The sequence below is a fragment of the Cupressus sempervirens genome, chromosome 9 (genome assembly GCF_028749045.1).
Source record: "Cupressus sempervirens isolate cs-2001-9-10 chromosome 9, ASM2874904v1, whole genome shotgun sequence".
NCBI lineage: Eukaryota > Viridiplantae > Streptophyta > Pinopsida > Cupressales > Cupressaceae > Cupressus > Cupressus sempervirens.
Genome location: NC_143126.1, coordinates 85,706,370 through 85,732,561, shown reverse-complemented (window position 1 = coordinate 85,732,561; position 26,192 = coordinate 85,706,370). Strand labels below are relative to the sequence as shown.

General features: G+C 41.1%; 1 protein-coding gene across 2 annotated transcripts in view; it reads right to left on the bottom strand.

Annotated features, from left to right (window-relative positions):
• The window catches only part of LOC149537737 (nicotinate phosphoribosyltransferase 1-like), a 312,565-nt gene that overhangs the window by 250,371 nt on the left and 36,002 nt on the right, over positions 1–26,192 (bottom strand). For both annotated transcript variants that reach the window (XM_089799111.1, XM_089799112.1), the window contains exon 3: positions 1,319–1,466. In XM_089799111.1, coding sequence (XP_089655237.1) covers positions 1,319–1,466 — 148 coding nt within the window. The remainder of the gene's footprint in view (positions 1–1,318; positions 1,467–26,192) is intronic.

The window sequence follows — 26,192 nt, the reverse complement described above, 5'->3', positions numbered from 1 at the left end:
ACATTGGAGAAGCATATAAAGATACATCCAACTCAAGCTACAAGGGTTGGAGATTGATTATCTTAATTGTTGTCATAAGAAAAATGTAACTCTTGGAGGGCGCCACACCTAAGATGGCCAAAACAATTGATTTCTTCCTAGAGTGAGAAGATTCATATGTGATACTGTAATCAGATATGTACTAAGCACTCTGAGTTTTTGTTTAAAGAATGCCTAGTATTTATCTTTTCAAGAGTATTTAGATATATTCAATCATTTATATTTTTCTCTACTAGAATTTATTACATTTTGTTTTGGAATTTGTTGCATTACAGTTTGCATATAGTTGCATGTATGTGTATAGGTGGTAAATTGGTAATAAACATTACATACGAACATATACACATACACTTACATATTTGTATATGATATATTTAGATATATGATAATATGCATATATACAGACAAGTATGTATGTTTATAAGCAAGTACATGAGCACATACATATAGGCTATAGCTATGCAATATATTTACCTATATTCTGACAATAAATGTACATGTCCATACTATATTTACAAATGTATATAATATGCTAATATATGTATGTATAGATAATAGATATACACATATACATATGTTGCATTTATGTACATGTGCACATACATGCATGTATCTGTATGTATGCATTGTGTACATGTATATATCTGTGTTCACACACCTGTCTATGCACATATATACATATATATAAATGCACATATATGTATGCATGGTGTACGTATATTTGCATGTATGTAAACGCCCTGCCCTTTCTTGAAAAGTGGGGCTGGCGGCTCTCTTCCTTGACCATAGAAACACAATAGACCTTCCCTCTCTCCCCACCTCAAGAGTGCAGAAATTAACTGCCGATACTAATGATGACCATATGGTTGTGACCAAAAATCAGACGTGAAAGAAGACTTGTCAGATGTTGACCAAACACAGAGTTCCTGAACCATCCACCAAACTTGATCAAATTGAATCTTGAATAAAACTAAAACTTGACATAATTTATCAATATATTGGAAGTGTCACAAGTTGGCAAATTTGACCAATTATTGCCTGCGAGAAGAATGCTCCAAAACTCAAGTCAGTTGAACAAACTGCTATATATTATATATACATGTGTGTGTGTGTCTTAGGCTTCAGCATAAACATAAAAGGATATATATATATATATATATAAGCATATTTGTAAAATCATAACATATGCAGCATTACACAGTCGACAAAATTCATGTTACATACAAACATGAAGATTAAAGACAATCTAATCAAGCAAGACTTAAATTTGTAGCTTTACCTCACATGTAGTGGGCAAGATTGTACGTAAAAATTTAACTTCATCTTCTTTAAATTTGAAGTTTGCAGCAAGCCGTATACACTCTTCTAAACCGGCAAACACAGTGTACTCTCCAACAAAGGGATTCCTTCGGAAAAATAAGTCAAACCTGAAAATATAAAGGAGCTATGAGACGCTACATCAACCACACTAAGTTTCCACTATATATGAATAGCTCAGTTATATACAACAAAAAATACAAAGCAAATAATTTTTTATGTTATATACAGTTCTAGAACACAGAAAAAATATGGCATCCATTAAAACGAAATATGCAGATATGTTTCACATATTCTGAAAATATTGAAGGACATTACTTTTACTTTTATGTTATTCACAGAAAGATCTGATATCTCTTGAATTCAGCCAGTCCACTGGTGTACTGTGCACTTGAAGACCACAAGATGAATAAAACCAATGCAACTCAGAAGAGTCCATACAATAAGAAAGCGAACATTATTAAGTACACAAACACATGTAAAGCTACATCTGAGATGTATTTATTAATCTATGTGTTGGGAGGTTCTCACACCATCGCCCCATTGCAAATGGGGACCCCCTCTTTTTTCTTGTCTTACAGCAGGTGTTGGTTTAGTTGCTATAGGCATTAGTGTGAGTAGATTGGCAACATTTTCAGAACCTGAGGCTTGGTGAATGAGAGCAACACAAGGAATTAGTCGTGAGAAGCAAGGAGGTTGGACTTAGAAAAACTTAGCAAAATTTTGATCATGTCAATTAGCAATTCAGCAGAAATACAAAAAATTGGTGGTGATTGATGAATGGATATAAACGTATTTCGTGAGAAAGCTATGCTGAATTGAAATGGGTTTCACCTAGGTTGGAGTAAATTTCCACCATGTACTTCAAGTTGTATGCGCTTGTCTAAAGTCCATGTCAATTTCCACTTCAATTTGTATGCACTTGCCTAAGTCCACAGTAATTTACGATGCACATCGGTTGCACCTTGCCTAAGTCGCCCTTGATTTCCATTGAACATCAGTCGCACTTTACCCAAGTCACCCTTGATTTTCACTGCACATCGGTTGCACTTTGCCTATGTCACCCTTGTTGAAATATAGAACCCAGAAAATAAAGATAACCAGCAATAAGAAGCCAAACAAGATGCAATAGACACACAGAAATACCTTGGGAAAACCCTTCTAGAATGAAGGGAAAAACCCAGCCACAACAAAAACATATCTTTATTGGTCATGAAATGTTCAAGTATACAAGGTCCTTCACTTGATGAGATATATATAACAAGAAAAGAGACTCTTCACATTACAACCAAAGGTCTCTTCAATTTCCCAAAACATAATTCTTTATTTTCAAATACAACTCTTTGTATTTCCATGCCTCAATGCATGTGGAAAGACACATCTTTATATTTAATATTACAATTTAAACGTAAGTCCCCTTTTCAGCTAGAGGTAACCATAACAGTAATAACTGCCAGAGATAAAGATCTCTATCACAGCTACAAACTCCAACAACCATTGATTTCCACTAACATTGGTTGCCCCTAGGTGTAAATGTTCACCAAGAAATTGTGTCATTTGCGTAAGCCATTAGTTGTTTCTAGTTCGTGAATAGAGCTTTCGCCTAAGTAGGTAGTGGTTTCCACTTGATGATTGGAAATTTTTCCTAAGTGGCGGCATCCACTCGCTTCACAGTGGTTTGGCCTAAGTGTAGGGCAATTTCTGTAATGTCCCCATCATAAAATAAATGTATTTAATTAAACTTGTGTAACGGGCCGATTGATTTAATGTATCTCGGACCCATTTTTATTTTTGTTTCCATAGTTTGTGTCGCCGTCAGCTATCTTTGTGCACCCTCGAAAAGTTTCCCAATGGGTATTTAAGCACGGCTTGTAGGTAGTCTGTATATGTGTTTTGGATCATATTTCTCTGTACTGCGAATTCCAATTGGAGTTCTTTGTAAATTCGCCATTTCGGAAGTGAAAGATCTTCCCTATTTGGCTTGTGCAGTTTCGATGGGATTCAACCCTCACCCTATTCCGTCTGAGTTCAACTCGGTTTGTATTTGGCAAATTGGAGTGCCATCATTATTTGTGAATACTTATATCAATTGGTGAATGTTCTTTCATACTTGTACTGGTGTTATTAGGCATCTCTGGCAAATGCAATCATGGGCAACATCTTCCGTACGGCCATTACCTGGCACCCTCATTTGTACGGCTTCCACATACCCATACGGCCCCATCACCTTGCAATAACATCTCCATACGGCCTCTATACCCTTATCGTACGGCAACCATAATCTCCCTTCCACACGACTACCTGCTCACCATATGGCCACCCTCTGCACATCGTACGGCATCATCACACTGCTCCCATATGGCATCGTCACACTGCTCCCGTACGGCTCACTACTAGCCTCGTACGGCCAACATTTCCTACCCACTGTACGGCCTTGGGAAGTCCGTACAGACAGCCTGTTCCACCAACGGCATTAATTTTTAACACATACCTCCTTCCTGCACACTATACGGCTCAAGAACTTGGCCAAATCTACTGTACAAGATTCCTCGATTGTATTTCGACGGTATATATTTGGACCGGAACATTACAATTTCCACTTTCAAGATTTTAACCTTTTCCTAAGTGTAGGGTGGTTTCTACTTGGTGATTAATGGCTTTGCCTAACTAAGTGGTGGTTGCAACTCCTTGTTTAAACATTAATTTCAACCTAGCTAGCCTCTAGTTTAACAAAATGCTTCAAAATTGTCAAGTTTATTGGAGAATCAACTTTGTAAATATATCTAAAGTCAAATATCAATGATGTGAATCACATGAAGACAGAAAAGTATACATAAATGAAGAGATCAATTCAAGCATGGAGATTGAATTCAAATTTGCCTGTAGAAGGTATTGTTGACTATCGGTTGTCACTTGATGCAAAATCAGTTTATTTGAGGTGGCATCCTTGAAAAGTCAATGTATTTTTGACAATAGTAATACATGTGACAGTAATTATGGTAAAGTGACAAACGAAATGATAAAATATCTTTGGTATCTTTGAAAAAGGTAAAGTGATAGCACGATTGACATGTTCATTCAATGCTAAGCCTTTGATTACTCTTGAGTTAAGTCAAATTAACTATTATGGGCACTTAAATTGGTCATAACAATGCCACTTGGAAGATTTGAATGGTGGACTTGAAATGTTTTATGTTTTGATTAAAATTTAAAAGTCACATTGAAAAGGATATCGAAGATATGTTGTTTAGTTTCATCAACACCCTATCCTTTGCGGACTGCTGCCATGAGAGACTTGCCGAGATTTAATGAAGCAAGTTCACACAGTTTTCCAATCTAGGTTTTAGTTATGTTGAATCACAATTTATACTGGTTTGATGGATACCATTTTTGGGAGGTTTTGTAAAGGTATTACGAAGTTGTGACTATTCAAAATCTTTGAATAAAAGAAACATAAAGATCTGGTTATATGTTTTCTTTTGATAGTTACTAATGGAAGTTTTCTTTTTTGTATGAAACATTGTGAGTTTCATGGTTGGGATTCAATGACTTATTCTTGTGGAAATAAAGTTAGGAACAGAATGAAGGATTCTTGACATAGAATAAAGAGGCATGGTGTTCATTTGAAAGAGATCTTGGGTAAAAGCTTTAACCTCCTTCAGCATTTGAAATAAAGGTTCACAGTTTAGATTTCAGTTACGTTTAGATTTCAGTTACGATTTTCTTTAGGCTCATTCAGAGTTGGTTCTCAATGCCTCAGGGCTCGAACCGATCACCATATGGATCAGGCTGATCAGATATGTCAGTTATGTACTTTGGCAGAGGTTGAGACTGAGATCCACTTCATATTTCAATGTCCTCTTTACTATGAAATCAGAGGGAGATTTTATTACCTTTTCAGAGACTGTTCTTCTCGTTCGATGTTCTTCAGCTATATTGATCAGCGGTGTCTTGCACTTTATCTTCAAGAGGCCACCCATCTTCGAGAGATTACCCTGCAGTCTTTTATACCTCACAGGTGTACTTCAGACCAGCTCATTACTGTCTTTTTCTCTCCCTTGTCTCCTCCACGGGGTTTGAAAAGGCCTTCTAGTACTTCTCATTCCAAATCGGTTAGACACTGCACCAGTCTCTCCAGGCAGAAACAATCCTACAACGGCTCTACACGGCATTCTAAGACTATGGATCGTTCACGGGTTTACCCCTCTATTACTGATTTCTTTGTGACAAGGAAGGACCCTTAGTCCTTACCTTGTCTTATTTCTTGTTTTGTTTCTTGCTTTTGTTTCTTCTCAGTCACCATTTGGTGCTTCTACTTTGGCTGGCTCTTCTGTTTGTATGCTCAGTCCAATAAACCTTGTTGGTTTTTCGTGGACATTAATATTATTATCTTATCTTATCTTATCACCATTGGTTCGGCTTTCTTCAACTTTGAGTATATAAAATGTTTTTTTTTTTTTGAAAAGAACATTTCTTGTCAAAAGAAAACCCCTCTCAATTGACTGAAGGTAATAATGACTGAATTTTTTAGTTTGCTAAAGTGTTCGTTGAGAAGATTGTTACAGTACTCTCTGTTTTTCAAGGCTGAAATGAGTTTCAGAATCTTTCTAGTAAAAGATGAAAAGAAGATTTTTTTTTGAATTGTTTTGGGCATGATTGTTCTTGATAAATCATGAAGGGTTTTCATTTGAAATGAATCTTAAACAAATAAAATGCTGAACATATTGTGGAAGACTTTCAGTTAAAAGAATATTGTTATGTAACTAATGAGAGATGCTATGAAGACCAACTACAAACTGTAAATGATCTTATGTGGTGATAAATTCAACAAAGATGTACAGTGTCTATTTTTCTTCATGAAATCAAAATGGTTTGTTAATCAACAGTTATCCTGTGATCAGTTTCAGCGAACAGTTTGGAATTTCACAAGTTCAGTTTTTTTTTGCATACTTTGATCAGTCTTTTATCTTTGTGATTCGAACAACAGTGACAGTTGTGGTATTCTCTGGTTATGAGAAGTCATACATGATCAGACTGGTTTAGAAGAAATGAACAATTTATTTACCTTAACAAGAGGTTAAGTTTCTAGTAACTGTACATGAGATAGTGAATGTAAAAGCTTTTTGTACATCCCTATATAAGGGAGTATGATTGTGTGTAAATAATTGAAGAAGAGACGCACATTCATATTACCTTGTATGTGGAGTACTTAATGCAGCAGTGAAAGCAAAAACAAAAGATTATGTATATATGTAGGTGTGTGCAATAAAAGCATATATATATATATATATATATATATATATATGTATGTATATGATCTGTGAGGAAACACTGTAAAATGAAGAAAAGGGTTGAAGCCCTAAGTAGTTGTAGCTGCTATTGTAAAGACGAGTTGTTGCTCAATAAAGATGACAAATTCCAACAGAATTTTTTTTTCCCTATGAGAAAACCGAAAGGTTTTGAGGTTTTCCCACTCAGCACAAAATCTTGTGTCTCTCTCTTTTGTGAGTTGTCTAAATTGCTCTAATATCTAGTACTTTCTTTTTCATGTTCAGTTAATCTATCCAATTATTTTGAATATTAAACGTGCATTTGTTTGAGATAATTTGAAAGTCATTATAATTGTCCTATTCTGATTCACACCCACCCCCCCGCTTCAGAATAGTTAGTACTTCCAATAGGTATATCAGGTATATCATTTAATGTAATTAAAACTTGCATTGAGCTTTGGATTTAATATCTAATAAGCTTTGAATTAAATATTTATTAATATTAAGCAAGGCGAGCAGGTTTGATGGCATTAATTGGGATGTTAATTAATTTCAATTTGAGATAAGACCCAATTTGCATCAATTTTACAAGCATGAAAATAAATTTTAAATGAAGAGGCCCCTATTTACCTTAATTTTACAACATGAATATTGTTTACCTTGCAAGGTAAGGGGATAGTTATTGCATTCAGAGACTAGAATATGACACAGAACAAGATAGTACTTAATTCATATAAGAAGAGTATGCAATCACGAGTACAATAATGATACTCCATAGTTCAATCGGGCGATATACATATATATCTCAAAGGGGTGACTCAACCGTCATGCAACTTTTCGGATACTAACTAATCCTATCGGCTTTTGCGGATAACATCATCCTCCCCAAAAGAAAAGTCGTCTCTAGACAACAAAATAGAGGCAACTAAGTACATCAAAACAAGACTAAGAAGAAGGGTGTGTCCATGGTGGTGCAGGTGTAGTAGCCTTCAACTGTGCTTGAAACTCGTGTACCTATCCGAGTGTTCAGATTCACCTCAACCTACATCGGAATCTCTAAAGCTATCATGTCTACTATATTCCTGAGCTCCACCTCTTTTGCTTCCGACTCCATCTGTAGCCGACTATTTGCTTGCTTTTCTTCGTCAAGCCGAGATAAGAATGTTGCCTTCTTTGATTCCCTTTCCTGTTTAACTGCATCCAACTAGGCAATGAGTGTTCCCCACTCTGATTCCCAAGCTGATTGTTGTGTAGCCAACCTTACTTCTACTGCCAGTAATCAGGTAGTTGTCTCTTCCTGAGCCCTCTCTTCTGTTGCCTGATTTGCATGGCTCCTCCGTAGAGCATAGCAGGCATCTCAATACACTTGCACTATCTCTTGGGTGAGGTTCTCCACTCGGCTCTCTACTATTGGCTCCCTCGCAATCCACTCTTATTGCATCTCTGGTGTCTCTTTATTAAGCCACCCTTGTGCCTCGAAGCATATTAAAAAGGCAGTTGGGCAACCGATTCGCATGAAGGATAGAACATGCTCTAGGTCCTGCACCATTGTCTCTAGTGTGCATGCCTATGCAGAAATCACCACTTGACGACCTCGAGTCACCATATTAGCCAAGTATGCCTCTACATCCTCCCCCATGGCTGTCAATGAGCCTAATACGAGTTGATCCTATGTGCCCATCGTTGTCTCAACTGCCTCTAAAATCCTCTCCATAGTGCTATTCGTCAAAGGTGGAGGTGGTAGCTCATCTGTACCAATGGGGTGACCTCCTACGGAGCTATAGGATCCACCTCCTGGGACACCTCTCTCTTAGGCGAGAGAATACTGGATGCCCGCACTACTGGATTGATGTTAAACCTCCAACTCATATACGCACTCAAGTCTTGTGTTGCACTTGCCCTACCAGTGCCCTCACTGGTGGCGAATAACGCAGTATCAACAGTAACCACAACATCTAAACCAACTACATCCAATCAAACCTGTGGTGCCCTCGAATTCTCAAGTACCTCCTCCTACGTTGGCATCTCCATCACCTCTTCCAGTAAAGTTGTAGGTGGTGATGGATGAGACACTATCTCTAATTTAACCATTGCCTCCGGAACGGTTGTAGGCTCCGAGATCACTACGGTTACTAGCTGAGCTGCTACCGTAACGGGAGTCATGACTATGGACTGCCTAAATTGTCTAAAACCAAGAATATGCGTACCTAAAGGGGCCAAGTGAGATGTCGCTGAAAGGACAGGTCGTGGGAATAGTAGCGGCGTCGTCGTGATTACTTCAACCTCCTCGTCATCCTCCATGTCCTCCTCATCCTTGTCACTAGTGTCTTTGGATGATGTCTCCTGTCGGCCTCTATCTGTATTCCTACGTTCCACCCTACGTCCAACTCCTGCCTAAGTCGCTTCTACCCGACCGTGGCCTTCTACCTACCTAGTGTGCCTAAATGCTTCCACTACATAATGGGAGGCTCACTTGGAGCAAGTGAGCCAAGCTTGACCTCCAACCTGTCAATGGGGATTATTTGTGCCGTAGCATCGAGGAACAATCCAATGGCATAATGGCGCATATAAAACATCCTGTGTTGCAACGTCATGAATTCATACATGCGTTCTGCAAGTACTGTTGCCCAATCGTACACCTTCCCATTCATAATTTTGTTCATCATTGCTACTTGTGGAAAAGAAATATCTGATGCGCGGCTCGATCCTATGAGCCTCCTCTTAACCAAGTCCATCAGGCAGCACCATTCTCCCTCCTGAATATTGGATTTTTTCAATCCTCTACCTTTAGAAGTGTCCATCAATGCTTCTTTTTCTAGCTGAGATAGTTTGCCGCACACAAACTCTATTAGGCATGCCTTTGCCTCTGACTCAATTTCTTAGGTTTGCCATCAATCTTCCTACCTCTTTATGCGTGTTCGAGCATGTCAAATACCCTTATAAAGTCTGCTGCCTTGAAAGAAATTACCAGGTCCCGCCCTAGGTATGCAAATGAGCTTGTTCTGGAAAACTTGTCATAAGTGTTTATCATCCTGCATAGAAAACCCTCATACTCTCGAATGCAAAAGACCAACATTCGGATTGCCCATTCCACCTATGCCTTTCTTATGTTATTTTTTACAACGTGATCATTGGGGGTATCTTGCCACCATTTCCTGCACTACAACCCATTCAAACCTTCAAAAGGTATGTTCTGAGGTGTGAGATGCACTGTTACAGTCATTTGTGTGCTTGTGCTTGTTGTTTGCCCTTTGTTTTGCACAAGCTTGTGCCTCCTGCAACGCGGACGCTTGAGGGTAATGTCTTCACATTCTTATTCATCCTTTTATTGGTAGTTGAATCCTCTTCCAACTTCTTCTAGGCTCTCTTCCCAGCTGACTCCATAATTGTCTCCTCTTTTGTCTTTTTGTTTGCAAGAAAATAGTTAGGTTTTTTGTTTCAACCTCGGAATAGCTCCTCACACCTCTATACAACTCTTTATTGTTACGACAGTATGGTAATTATGATTGGACGAATTCACATTAACCTAATAGTCCGTACGGTTTTTACCTTGCGTGAGTCACCTTAGTTTGTCATATGAAGGTTGTATGGCATGCTCCTCAAGTGCTCAGCATTGATATCATGTAATGTTTGATAGCTATTAACAATACTTTGTGGCCTTGTCTTTGAATTGTCGATGAATAGATGAATTGATGTTGCTCTTTAGACCGTTATCAGTCAGTATACATTTGTATCCGTTAAGAATTTTTGCTGGCTAGGATTTGGTCATGAATTCCTTTGATCAATGCCGCCTCCTCATCACCGTTCAAAGGTTTTGAATACTAAGTGAGGTTATTATATTGTTCTGCCCCCTTCCCTTTTACTATTTAAATCCTCTTATTTCCTTTACGCTTATGCTGATGTGTTCTTCCAATCTTTTTCTTCGTTGTTCTCTCTCACAAGAGAAGGTTTTTTGTGTGAGTTTTGTTTTCTTCTTCATTGTTCTCTTATTCCCTTGTGGTCGTATGGCTGTTTTCAATAGTGTTCTTAATATCGTATGGGTTCACCAATTAATAAACATTGGCATGTGCTTAGACCATACGATAGCTCCTATCATACGACAGTCTGTGTTTCTTTCTTTTTGGCCATACGGCATGTGATTTCGCTTGCTGTTTTCTAAGGTCCGTAGGGTATTTCCTCTGAAAGCATACGATTGTCTTCCCTTCTCATGATGTGACTTAGAATATGTCGTACGATGTATATGCCCTTCAAGCCGTACAAGTGTGGTGTGTAATACTTTTCAGCTTTCTCTCTTGGTCGTACGGTACACTATAAGTCCTCTTTGTGTTGTATGGCTTGTGCTTAGAGTCGTAAGGGTTGTCTTTTGTATGGGGTTCTCAAAGTCATAATTTTATATACTTTTGCCAACTGATATCAAAATCATAATGCTAGTAATTCCCAATCACCTATAGTTTTGTCAGATATGTATATTTTTATTAGTATTTATCTATTTACTATTATTATTAAATATTCACATTCTATCTGAATTGTTCGTCTGGGTGTCATTATCTTACCGGGCTTCATTCCTCTAACGATAAATTTTATCTTTGAACCATTTATTGGGTCGGTCACTTCCTGTCCAACATCCACAGCTTGACCCCTCCATTATCACCAACTTCACGGATCTTATATGGTCTGACCCACTTCACCTTGAATTTACCGGGTTTGATCATATTACGCCCATTACATTTCAATACTAGTTGGCCTGGTTAGAATTTGTTTAGTTTCAAATGCTAGTCGTGTCAAACCTTGCGCCTAAGCTGTGAAATTTTTGTATCCCATTGTGCCTGTACTCTTCGTTCGTCGAGCTTATTCAAGTTGTATAGCCTCTCCCTGAGACTATCCATTTCCCCCAACTTGTTCTCAATTATTATCCATAAACTTGGTACCATCAACTCTATTGGTATCACAGCCTCCTAACCATACAATCACTGGAATGGGATGTGTCCCGCGGTGACCTTGTAGGAAGTACGGTAAGCCCATAACGCCGATGGCAACTTCTCTTCCAAATCTTCACCTTCAACACCGCACAATTTATAAACCACTAAAACCAAGATTTTGTTTGTTGATTTTGCCTGTCCATTCGCTCTCGAGCATTATGGGCTCGAAAGGGAATGATAGATTTTTAATTTTGTCCTAAGTAGTCTGATGACATGGTTGACAAAGTGTCCTCTGCAATCGCCAATCGGCTGGATTGGTATGTCGTACCTTGTAATGATTTGTTCATAGATGAATTTCGTCATACTCGATGCAGAGTTGTCTGGTAAGGCCCGTGCCTCTACCCACTTTGTGAGGTACTCCATTGCTACGACAATGTATTGATATTTGCGAGCTCTGCTTACCTTCAGTGGTCCAACAAAGTCCAGTCCCTACCATTCGAAAGGTTCATGCGCCTATGAAGGGCTCAGGGGCATAAAATTCTTCTTTAGTGGCTTCCCGGCTTTCTAACATGTATCACATCCAACGACCCACTCTCTAGCGTCGTTGTAAACTATAGGCCACCATAGCCCTGCGAGAAGTATCTTACGCACAGTTGTGTCTGGCCCCATATGTCCACCTGTTGGCCCTTCGTGTGCCTCTTTTAATACTCTAGGTATTTCTTCTTCGAGAACGAATCACCACAGGATTTGGTCAAGTCTCATCTTGTATAGTAGCCCGTTGATCAACTGAAATGTTTGAATTTTTAGTATGAGTTTTCTTCTTTCGTTTGGTTGCATTTCTCTAGGGAACTGACCCGTTGAAAGATACTCTCCAATACTTGCGTACCAAGATGGAAGTATGGCAATCTGAAACAATTGTGCGTCCGGAAAGTCATCATTTGACTCCCTCAGGTGGTTCCCCTTACTTGATTCTAGAGAGGTGATCTGCGCTCACGTGGCTTTTCCCAAGACATACTACAATCTTAAACGTGAATTCATGTAAGAGAAGTAATCAATCCCTAAATGATTGGTTTATTCACCAAGTATAGCAAAGCCTAATGGTCTACGTAGAACATGAACGGGGTTGCCAGTAAGTAGTGCCTAAAATTCTACACAGCATACACCATTGAGAGAGCTTCTCTCTCAGATGTGATGTAATTCTTTTCTGCTTTTGACAAGAGTCTGCTTGCAAAGTACACCAGGTGGTCTAATCCATGATCAACTATCTATGCGAGTGTTGCTCCGATTGCGAAATTTTATGCATCAACATGTACATGGAACCTATGACCCCCTCTTTCCATCGAAAGAATGTTCCTTTTCCAATCATGTTTCACCTTTGCCTGTACTAGCCAGCCCCTTCCAAGGATGGCGTTGTAACCCTCTCTTTTCAACGGAATGACCACAAAGTCGAGTAGGAAGGGTTGTGTCCCGATTGTTATAGTCTGTGCCATTAAAGTCCCGAGGGGTTTGATTTTGCATTGGTCGGCGCTAAGCAGTTGGAATGTAGGCAGCCATAGGGTTGGTTGTCCTAACTTTTCCACGTTTCCTCAGGTAGTACATTTACACCAGATCCTTCATCCACAATGGTGTCCGTCAGGATGGTTCCGAGAGTACTCATCTCTACCACAATTGGGTGTCTTCCTGTGTTTAGTGCGAGTAACATTGGGCCTGTCGTAGGGGCTTCACTTCCATCGTGGGTGTTCTTTCACTCATCCTTCTTTGGGGATGGTGTCATGTTTAGGATTGTTGATCTTAGTTGTGGCATTGCAAGAAGAAGGTCGTTTAATTTCATAAGAACCTCAGCTTGCATTACCTACCGAATAATGTTCTGTTCTGCGTGGCTCCTCCTTGAGGTACCCATAGTGTCATTCATTTGCGTCCTTTCGGCCATCATCTCCTTTTCTATTTCTGTTTTTGCCAAGTACATCCTCCTCTTCTCCTCTTTAGGATCTGGCTTGTGCGGGGTGACTGTTAATACTTCTTCCTCCTTTCTATAGTCAATAGGTTCACCCTGGGCTTGGGGCATTTGCCTTCTGCTGGCCAGAAACAAAATTCCTTAAGTCACCTTCCAAACATTTGTTAACAACCTCAGTTTGACCATCTGTTTGAGGATGATAACTAGTGTTGGGATTGAGCTCAGTTCCACACAACCTAAACAATTCTTGCGAAAACAAACTCAGAAACTTACTATCTTTGTCAGTAACTCTGTTCCGAGGCAGCCCATGGAGTCTGAAAAATTTTCTAAAAAAAAGATTTGCTACTTAACTGTTGTATATGTATAGCTGATATGGCAAAGAAATGTGCAAATTAGCTAATCTATCAACCACAACATAGATGCAATGCTTACCTTAAACAGTTGGTAGGCTTGTTATGAAATCCATAGAAATGCTCTCTCATTTTTAATTTGGTATGGGCAGAGACTGTAACAATGGGTATGTGTTTTCGTGTTTGTTTTGTTGACATGTTAAGCATTCTTGTACAAACTTTTGAACGTCAAGCTTTTTTCCTTTCCAACTGAATCTTTCCCTAATTTTCTTGATTTGTTTTAAAGAAACTAGGATGACCAACCATAGTGACATTATGGAAAACTGACATCAAAACCTTAAATTTGAACTAGAAATTAGGCAGTAAAAAAATTCTATCCTTTTAGAGTATCAACTCATTTTGCACCTTATTCTTGTCATCATGGATTTCACCTTCAAGTAGGTTTGAAGCCCAATCATCTTTAGCATATTCAGCTGTAATGTCCTTCCAATCAGTTGTTAACTCCACCAAAGAACACAAATTAGGCCTTCTAGATAAAGCATCAGCCACAACATTTCATTTTCCCTTCACATAAACAATGTCAAAGTCATATGCTTGCAATTTACTAACCCACTTTTGTTGTCTTTCACTTAAGTCTTGCTAGTTTAAAAAGTATTTGACGTTATTGTGATCAATTTTAACAGTGAACTTACTCCTAACTAAATATTGTCTGAACTTGGCAAGAGCATGCATTATTGTTAGCATTTCTTTGTCATAGATTAAATAACTCTTTTCAGGTCTTCTCAACTTTGTACTTTCAAAAGCAATAGAATATTTATTCAGTGTTAGGACAGCACCTATCCCTTCACCTAATGCATCACATTCCAGTTCAAATGATTTAGTAAAAACAGGTATTGCTAGCACGAGGCATGAACTCACAAGTTTCTTGAACTGGTCAAAACATTTTTGTGCCTCATTTCTCTTTTTAGTTAAATCAGTCACTGGGGCAGCCACCTGTGAAAAACCTTTAACAAATCTTCTATAAAATTCACACAAACCAAAAAAACCTTTCAGCTGTGATAAATTTGTAGGAGGCCATGATTGCCTTGATTTTTAGGATCAACACTAACTCCTTTGGAACTAATGATGTGACCAAGGTACAACAATTCCAGCCAAATTCACACTTCACGTCCTTTGCATACAAAGATTCTTTCTCCAAATACTAAGCACTTCCTCTAAATGTTTCAAGTGTTCTTCCCATGTTTTACTATATATCAAAATGTCATCAAAAAATATCAAATCAAACTGACGGAGCTGCTTGATGAAAATTTGGTTCATGCAAGATTGAAAGGTGGCTGGTACATTAGTCAGCCCAAAGGGCATGACTAGAAACTCATACTGCCCATAATGACACGTAAACGTTGTCTTCTCCACATCCCTTTCTCTTACTCTGATTTGATGGTACCCGAATCTCAAGTCTATCTTTGAAAAAAAGCAAGCTCCATGCAGCTCATCAATCAAATCATCACTTTGAGGAATGGAGTACAGAGTCTTAACTGTTCTCCTATTTAAGACTCTATAGTCAATACGCATGTGTATGGTTCCATTTGGACTCGTACTTGGTCTTATGTGACCCATTTCCAACAGCTCTTTAATTGTGATATTGCTATCAGGATTTAACTGTGTGATTTGTTGAGTCAAACTCATTGACCCATGTTTCATGTGTAGTGATTCAACATGAATCCATCTCTCATGAGAATAAATGGAACACTTAGCACTCATTGGATCTATGTGATGCTCACAGGGGTGAAGCACCGGGACTTCCCGGGAGGTCACCCATCCCAGTAAGTCCTCCTGGGAAGTCCCAGTGCTTCACCCCTGTGAGCATCACCTAGATCCAATGAGTGCTAAGTGTTCAATTTATTCTCATGAGAGATGGATTCATGTTGAATCACTACTCATGAAACATGGGTCAATGAGTTTGACTCAACAAATCACACAGTTAAATCCTGATAGCAATATCACAATTTGACTTGCTGTGGAAATTATCTCCTACTTATCAAGCTCTTTAATTGTCTTCTTTATTTCATCTTTCTATCTCTTAGAGTGTCTACACAGAGTAGTTATGACCAGTTTAGCACTTTCCTCCAATTATATTATAATGCTCAATGCCTCTATTCAGTGGAATACCATGTGGAATGTCACTAAAGACCTTGTTGTACTTATCCAACACCTTAATCTCAGGCTGAAAACTCTTACTTTGTTGTCCCAAGTCAATTGGTGTGATGACACACTCTACTGCCCACTCCACTTGATCGTGCCTCATTAATCTTTCTATTCTTTTGAAGGAAACTATCTTAGGACTGCAACTTGTCAACCCCCTAAGAAGACACTTCTACCCTTCAGCTTCAAATTTCATTTCCATTGTTTGTGAATTCATTCTAAACTCACCAAGTGAACACAACCATTGGATGCCCAACACCACATCAATGTCTCCAATACTGACCACATAGAAATCATCCTTCAATTCATACTCACCTAGCTTAAGGCATAAGTTTAATATCTTACGTGTGCATATGATTGTGAATCCATCAGCAACCATTACTCTAAATCCTTCACATTCTTCACTCATTAAGCCTCTACGAGCTACTATTCCTACATCTATGATATTATGTCTTGCACCAGTACCTATTAATGTGATTATTTGCTGCCCACACAACACACCTCTAACTCTAAATGACCCAATTTTTTGCAAGCTTGTTTATTGTGTTATGCAACTCTTCCTCTTATGTTCTCTTGACTCATTCGATGTTGGATCTTCTTCACTAGAGTTTGATTTTCTCTGTTGTTTTGAATTTTCAGAACTTGATTCAAGGGTTGTAAAATACTCGAACTGCTTAACTTTTGCTTTCAATGCACATTTATGAGTTAGGTCTAGATGTTCCCTGCATTGGAAACATAGATTCTTCTTTCTCATCTCATTTAGTTGCTCATCATCCAATCTGGTCTACGATTTCTTGGACTCATCAACATCCTAATATGAGTGTTTTTTATTATTCTCTCTCTTGCGATGGAGGTCCCTTGGAAAGTGTTTACTTCTTGAAGTCGATGCTTCCATTTCCCCTTCTTTTTTTATGGCATTCTGCAAGTTAATTGGGTTCAAAGCCTTAACCCAACCTCTCAAGGGCTCCATTAACCCATCAATGAAGAGTACCACCCTCCTCTCGGAAATATACATCACAAAGACTGAAATTTGTCGTTGGTAGAAACTGTGTAGCCGACGGGTTCATGTCGTCGGTAAAGATTTGTAGCCAACGAGTAGATTAGTATTGTTATGTAGCCGATGGAACCCTTCGAGAAGGTTCGGTGGGAAGCATTTATACTTCATCCGGAATCATTGCAAATCATCTTATCATCAGAAGCGTAATGTAATGTCTTTGGCATATGCGAATAATAAAAGGAGTACTTTTGTTCTTGTCTATTGTCTGTGCACATTAATCTATTTACCCCATGCAGTGAACATTTGGCATCGTTGCCCGATGGACCTGAAAAAAGACTGAGAAATGACGACTAATGCCAAATCAATTAAACAAAAATAAGAATACGCTGAAGGACAAAGATGAAATCTACACAGCTCAAGGAAATTTAATTTTGGTGCGGCAAGCCGAACGCAGATGGAGGTTTCAGAAGATTGTCGAGGACACAAAAGCGCTAAGGAATTGTTGGAGGAGACTCGACAACGGGTGGAATTGGTGGAAGAAGGAAACGAGGAATTTTTGAACCTGTATTCACCGAGGGAAGAGAATCCAGACGGAAGGGAATTAACTCGCACGGCTCGGAGTGCCGAGGGAGTATGAGTGTGGAGTGAACTCTTCGTCCGCAATACACTTCTGGAAGGGACAACTTCAGAAGATCCTTCTTCACCAAAGTTCGCAGCTGCTGCAAATAAGACACCTCTACAAAACAGCAACAGTGTGGGAGTGCAAAGTGTCGGTGTGGGAGTACAAAGTGCTGGTGTGGGAGTGAACAGCACCACTGTTGCAAGACCGAACGACGCCCATGCACAAAATCTAGTAGTGATGGCGGGACCAAAGGAAAAGCTGCCAAAGTTTGATGGTGATGGTACGGCCGATCCAATCCAACACTATAAAACATGCAAAACGATTTGGAGGGCGAATGCCATAACAGATACAAATGAATGGGTCCAACAATTTCTGGCAACCCTACGGGGTGTCACAATTGATTAGTTTGCCAATACAGATTCCCAAAAAGTTAACCAATTGGGACAACATTAAAAAAGAGTTCATCACGGAATTCCAATTGTTGCGCGACAATGATGAGATCGTAGCGGAGATATACAACACAAAGCAGGGAAAGAATGAAACTGTCTGAGTCTACGCCAAGAAATTAAAAGACTTGATAAATAAAATGGAAAATAAGTCGGCAGATGGGCTGCAAAAAAAATGGTTCATTGAAGGCCTACAACCAAAGTTGCGGAAGAAGATGAAGATTGTGCCGCCATCATCATACACTGAAGCATACAATTGGGTGATGAACTTGGAAAGTGAGCAAAAAACAAAGAAGAAGAAGAGTAGCTCATCCGAGTTGGACGACGATGCGTCTTCAGAACAAGAGAGCAGCAATGATGAAAACAGCAGCAAGAAGGTTCGAGCTCTCCAAAAGGACATGATCTGGATGATGAACGAATTCAGGTGCATGCAAAAAGAAACAAAGGGAAGTGAGCTATGATGCACGGAATGTAAGACAAAAGGTGTCACAAAAGGATCGTGTCCAAAGAATCAGTTATGCAAGATCTGCCAAATCATGGGACATTCCACAAAAGAATGCCCTTTCAATATGAAAACCAGAGGACCTCAACAAATATTCCTAACACAGGAGGCTTCCGCGTCCGGAGGGAGCGGAAACACAAGTATGGAGGGTGCCACAGCCGGAGGGTACAGAAACAATAAACGAGGGCAAAACAACAATACGAACAATAATAATGGCAGCTGAAGTCGAATTCAATATGATGCAAATGGCCAACCGATTGTTCAATGCCGAGCATGTAATTTGTGGGGCCACTTTGCCAGAGACTGTACAACGACAAACACATCAAAATTATTATGCAGATGGTGCAAACCCGGCGATCATGAAGATGCCAAGTGCCGGAAGTCTACAGTGAATCTGATCACCGTCGGGACGAACGAAGAGGAGGTGTTGGCAATCACACGAAAACAAGCAAAACTATACCCCGACCCAGCGGAAGAAAAGAAGAGGCAGGAGGAAGTACGGAAGGAAATTGAGAAAGTGAGACAGGTGGAGAGTGCACACTTGAGGGACACCACAAGTACCTCAACAAGGAACTGCACGGAATAGAACATTGTACGGTAGATACTACAAACGTTGGTACCCATCAAAATCAACGATTTGTTGATCACAATGCCTCAGCTTCGATCGGCACTCACAAATATCGCGCCAGCTGCTAAGTTACCAGGAGAACCAGGAAGAGGGAAGGAAATTGCTGCAGGTGGAGAAGACCCAATGCTACTAGCCCTCACATCCGGACGGCATCCGACGATCGTCAAGATGGGGATTCTCAAAAATGTGCTAACAGACACAATCGTCGACGGAGGGTCCGGCGTGAATGTCTTACCTGAGGATACCTGGAAGAGGTTGGGACAGCTGACTTGTGGCCACCTACATTCCATTTGCTAATAGTGGACCAACACAGCATTAAACCTCTCAGCGTCCTGATGGCACAACCAATGACGATTGGCACACAACCATTCCTGCTCAACTTCATTGTGATCCCGCTGAAGAGAAAAGGATACGACGCCATTCTAGGCTGCGGATGGCTTATTCAAGCCAAAGTTAAACACGACTGCAAGAAAAACACTTTATCATTTCAAAGCAAAGGGCGGAAATTCGTCATTGATTTACACAACCAAATGGTGGGGCAAGAAGCTCTGTCATCAGATTTTGAAGATGAAGATGAAGGGAGGCAGCGTATTGAACCAGATCAGGAGGGAGTCCTACGGTTGGAAGGAGGATCAATGGATGACGATTTGGATTCTGTCAACGGTCTTTACCACTGGCAAATGGAGGACTATGAGCTGTTCCTAAGCTGCAACATACTAACAATAGAGGAAGGGTACAACGGAGATGAATTTCCAAGAGAATTCAAAGAAATGAACGAGGGGGATGCGCTACTGGATGAAACACCCACCCATGCATTCAGTGAGGGGGAGCCGATCAAATACAATGAAACCACACTACAAACCATGAATTTGGGAGATGAGGCCGAACCAAGGAACATATTGGTGGGAGATAACTGGGACCCAATACTGAAAGCAGCGGCATTAAAGATATTTTTGGAATACAAAGATGTATTTGCATGGACATACAAGGATTTGAAAAGAGTATCGTCGGAATTGTGTGTGCACCGCATCTCGCTAGTCGAAGGAGCAATACCCGTACAGAAGCGACCCTACAGGATGAATAAGAATTATGCAACACAGGTTACAGAAGAGATCAACCGGATGTTGGAATCCGGTATTATTTTCAAGGTGCAAACAAGTGAATGGTTGTCACCCATAGTAATCTCACTGAAGGACACCACCCAGATCCGAATATGCTTTGATTTCAAATGCCTTAATGCAATCACAATCAAGGACCCCTTCTCGATTCCATTTACAAACAGTATATTGGAGGAGGTCGCAAGACATGAAATTTATTCCTTTATGGACGGGTTCTCTAGATACAATCAGATTTCCATAGCAGAGGAGGGCAAACTAAAAACGACATGTCATAGAAGATAGGGTGTACGCATACAACCGGATGCCATTCGGCCTGTGCAACTCACCGGCTACATTCTAGCGGATCATACTGCACATCTTTGACAAAATGTCCGTCGGCAACTTCAAGGCGTTCCTGGATGATTGGTCTATATTTAGCACCGAGGACAAACATTTGGCAGCGTTGGGCGAATGTATGGAGAGATGTCAACAGGCATGACTAGCCCTGAATCCGAAGAAATGCGGATTCATGGTTCCACAAGGAAGAGGGCTCGGACACATAGTTTGTAAGGAGGGATTGGAGACAAATTCGAACAAAGTCAGAGTCATATTGTAAATGCAGCCATCCACCAATGTGACGGAGGTAAAGTCTTTCCTGGGACACATAGGGTATTACAAAAGGTTCATCAAAAAATTTGCCAAAGTATCCTACCCGCTGGACAGGTTAACATGCAAAGGAGAATCATTCAAATGGGAGAAAGAACAGGATGAGGCATTTGAAGGGCTGAAGGTACAATTGGCTACGGCACCCATCTTGGCATATCCGGATTGGAACAAGGAATTCCATGTTCACGTCAACGCATCCAACTATGCGATCAGAGCAACCTTGGCGCAGACAAGTAGCCACGGGTTGGATCACCCGATATACTTTGCTAGCCAACTATTATCAAAAGTAGAACAGAACTACAACACAACGGAACGGGAAGCATGGGGCATGGTTTACACGGTACAGAAGTTTCGACACTATTTGCTAGCGTCACTGTTTGTATTATATGTGGACCATCACGCTTTATTGTACCTGGTAAATAAACCGATCATCCAAGGAAGAATCAGTCGATGGCTACTTTTGCTACAAGAATTCACCTTCAAAATCATTGTACAGGCCGGGAAGAAGCATGTCCGCACAAACCATCTGTCGTGGATTAAAACAGGTGAACCAGCGGATGGAAGCGTGAACGATCATTTCCCTGATGCATAGCTATTCCAAATTGCAGTACTACCAAAGTAGTATACCAGTGTTGGGAAGTACCTGTCCATGAACCAGACACCGAGGGAGATGGCAAAGAATGAAAGACGGAAATTGGTATTAAGGAGCCGTACATTTCAGTTGATTAATGGATTGTTGTACAAAATGGGGCCGGATCACATCCTCATACGGTGTGTGTTGGAGGAGGAAATATCGAAAGTATTGAAGGAAGCACATAAGGGACCAGCAGGTGGACATATGGGACCCGACACCACGGCAAGGAAGATACTACTGGCAGGACTGTGGTGGCCAACGGTGTAAAACAACGCGCGGGAATGGGTCGTCGGTTGTGGCACTTGCCAACGGGCCAGAAAGCCACTGAAGAGAGACTTTATGCCACTTAAACCCTCACACGCAGAAGAACTCTACGAACAATGGGGATTGGATTTCATCGGACCTCTGAAGGTGAGCAAGACTAGAAGGTGCCAATACATTGTGGTCGCAAAAAAGTACCTGACCAAGGGGGTGGAGGCACACGCACTACTGGATAATTCGGTTGTAATCACAGCCAGATTCATTTATGAGCAAATTATTACCAGGTACGGGATTCCATTGCAATTAACAAGTGATAGGGGTGGACACTTCGTTAACCATGTTATTTGATTCCTTACCACTGAATTCAAGCTCTGTCATTCATTATCAAGCCCATACTATCTGAGAGCAAATGGACAGGCCAAGGCTATAAACAAGATCCCGGTATCAATTATCTACAAGTCATGTACGGTCGAAGGTGAAGATTGGGAGGAAAAACTACCCTCTGCTTTGTGGGCATACCGCACGACATACAAGGTGACAACGAGGCACACACCATTCCAGCTGATGTTCGGGTAGGAAGCAATGGTACCAGCAGAGTTCATGATACCAAGCCTAAGGATCGCGCTAGAAAATAAGTTGGGCGACATGGCAAGCCTGAGGGAACGGTTGCATAATCTGAATAAGCTCGAAGAGAAGCGACTACTAGCACAATGGGCCACAGAAGTGACACAGAACAGACGTAAGGCGTGGCATGATAAGTATCTGAAACTCAACAAGTTTCGGCCCGAGCAGTTGGTGCTGAAGTATGACGGACGAAATGAAATCAAGCTAGGAAAGTTCAAGGTTAGATGGGTCAGGCCATAGCAGATCTAGGAGGTAGGTGACAATGGAGCAATAAAATTGTGGACTTTGGACGGACAAGAAGTGCCTCAGCCAGTCAACAGGTCGAAGCTAAAGATGTACCATGCCAGGAACACTCTCGTCATCACAAAATGACCAAATCCGAACGACTCCCTCGTCGTCACATAATGGTGAAGTTTGGAGGGAAAATTGAGTTTGTTTTTTTTTTTTAAGAGAAAAAGAGAGAGAGAGAGAGAGAGAGAGAGAGAGAGAGAGAGAGAAGAAAGGCTAATGGCCACGGACGGGGTCCCACTGACTATTCCACGGATAGGGGTCCCACGGACTGTTCCGTGGACACCTGTCCTGCGAGCAGTGTGTTCCACGGACAGGCCCGCGAGTTACCTTTAATCCCCCCGTGGCATTAACCTTTTTCCCTAATTTCCCCACGACTCTTCCTTGTTTTTCCGCTGAGTTTTTTTGCGTTGGGGTTGCTTTATGGTCCACGGGCATGTATCTTCTGCGTCCAATTTTTTTAACCGTAAGCATTACATCTTCTACAACAGAATCACTTGTCCTTTGTTACCCGCGGCATCTCTACTGCAGCGGAGCTCACTCAATGTTTGGCAAAGGTGTATCTTCTATTCTGCGGGTGACTTTTTAACTGCAGGCTGAGAGCTTCCTTCTTCCGCGGACTTTGCCTTGCGCACGTTATAACTTGTTCTCCTCCACAGCATAAGTCCCTGATTGGATTTTTAAACTTATGCGGCTTTGCATCCTTGTTTTACTTCTCAGCTCAATCGTCTAGGATCAGGATTGTTCAGGGCTGTTGTTTTTCAATTGAATCTATTGCACCATATTCCATTGGGAGTGGAGATTTTCTTAATTTGACAAAACTGATCTGATCATAGATTGCGCTCTCTTGGGCAATTCATTGGGATTGAAAAACTAAATTTGATTGAAATAAAATGGAGTTATTGTTGTAGCACGGATTTAATTGGAGATAATATTATTTTCCGAGCAGGCCAATATTCTAGGCATAAGACTGCGGACTCTGTTTAAGAGATATTCTCGGGGTTTTGGATAGAACCTGGCCCCGAAAAACAAAAGTAATGGAAGGATAAACCCTATATTATAAAGATAGGAAAGAAGTCGTTATTATGGAATCAGCAAGGAAACGAAAGCAGTGGAAGAACCAGTTGAAGACAAGTATGGAGAAAAATGCCAATCTTAGCTTCTGGAATCCGGGTTGCAGGATCATCCGCTTCCAGCAGTAAGAAGCAGAAAGTAAGAGCCAAACTCACACATCTTACGATTCAATTTGAGGGACTCAATGGCAGCGAATGCTGAAAATGGTGGCAAGAAACTTCGGATTCAAAGGTAATTAAACAGATTTTGATACGAGCACAAGTGCATTGGGCCATCCAGCTTCCATTTTTTTCCATTCGATTGTTTGAATCAGTTTTGTGAACCATGATAGAAGCATATAATTGGCACAGCAAAACTAGCACATTTCTGTACAAGAAGCATTGGATGACGATTTTTTTTAAACCAAAGGATTTCACTAGGGTTTTCGACATCCCTGGCCCAAGAGGACGCAAGGTGGAAATCAAGAACCACAAGTTGTCTCAGGAACGGAAAGAATATTGGATAAGGTTGGTAGGCCGCGATCTTTCACCTGAGGAGATGGAGTCAGTGGTAAAGGGGTCTAAGTGCAGAGAGCTTCGGCAATATTTTATTTGAGAGGGCCACTGGCGATGCATCATGGATGTCATCAAGAGCAAGTTGACTGAGGCAACTCGAATTTCGGATATAGCGTTGCCGTAGATTGTATTCATGAATGGCATCATGAATGGCACAGTGTACAATTGGGCAACAATCCTCACCGACTGGATGGAGGAGGTCATGACACTCCAACACAGGACGTTCTTTATGTCGCACCATGCCATTGGCCTGTTTCTAAAGGCAGTCGTTAATCAAATACCAATGGATGATTTTGAGGCTCCACCGCGGGGAAAGTTGGCGCAAGGAGAGCCTCCCATATTCTATTTGAGACATTTGGACATGGGTGGAACAGCAGCCGAGCAGAAGAAGGCATTCCGAGGATTGGAGGCTTATGGGGACACGGACAGCGGACGGGAGGGAAAGCAGTGGGGTTGAGTACGAGGAAGAGAGTACTTCTGCGAAAGTTGGCAGTGAACCAACAATTAGCTAGTCCACATTTTTCACCCAGCCGCAATTGCCAACTTCGACGCACTTGTCCACCTCCATTTCACGCATTCCTTTGTTTGGTCAACGTCATGCACCGATTGTTATCACCCCACCGACAGTGGCAGATGTGGTCCCACGGATAGTAGCAGATGTCCCACCGGCAGTGGCAGGGAGTGTTCCACAACTGACAGATGTCGCATCGGCGGCCACTACAAAGATTGCTTTTCCAACGGCCACAGCAGATGTTTCACCCGAGGGCGTACCTTCCCAGGATTCTACACCAGACCCTATTGCACCAACAGAGCCAGAGTTGATAGAGTTGCCAGCACTAGAGCTTGAACCCCAAGTTCGCTTGGATGTGATTGGTTCGGATGCGGTGGTCACTATTTCACCTTGTTGACGGAGGCACAATCAGCACAACCAGCACAGTCAAAGCAGCCCGAGAGAATGGAGGTAATCGATAAAGTGAGCACATTTCTGCGGCAGCAGTTCCGACTCATTCCTGCAGAGGTCAAACCGTTCATTCAGTCCCCGAGTCATGGAGGAGTCCCTCTAGGACTAGCAGTCGTATCAGAGCCACAAGAAGTGGTAGTTCCACAGTCCGAGGATGTGCCCAAGAAGGAGGAGGTGGCACCAAATGTGGACATGGTTTTCACAGTAGTGGCTAAGATAGATAGCGATGGGGAATGGACGATGGATGATGTGTCGAAGGAGGATTATGGATCAGATGAGGATAGATGCAAAGACTACCTTAGGGCTATGCAGGTTGTGCTGCAGAAGGGACACAATGTGGCATTGCAGGCTATGACTCGGCGGAGAGAGTGGCATTTGGTCTGAGCTTATATCAGGGGGATTTGTCCAGAACAGTTCTGTTCATGTTTTGAGGACAGGGGTTGGCCAACAGTCGAGACATCGGAGATGTTGGCAGATGGGGCCACCGAGCCTGAGTTGGGGTCGTGCAACACTTCCATGGAGAAGCTAGCACACGAGATAGTAGGATTGTACAAAGAAGTCTATTATGCTCGCAGGCGTGCAAAGGCAAATAGAGCAGCAGACAAGGTCGCAGCGGAGAGGTCTCTAGTAGCAGAGAGGGAGGCTAGAGAAAAGATAAATGCAAATTTGGCCAGCCAGCAAGCAGTGTGGGCAGTTGAACGTGCAGTACTTTTACAGGATAAGGAAGCGGCTGAGCAAGAATTGCAGTTAGCGAAGGCCTAGGCTATGGATGCAGTGCTTCTTCTGG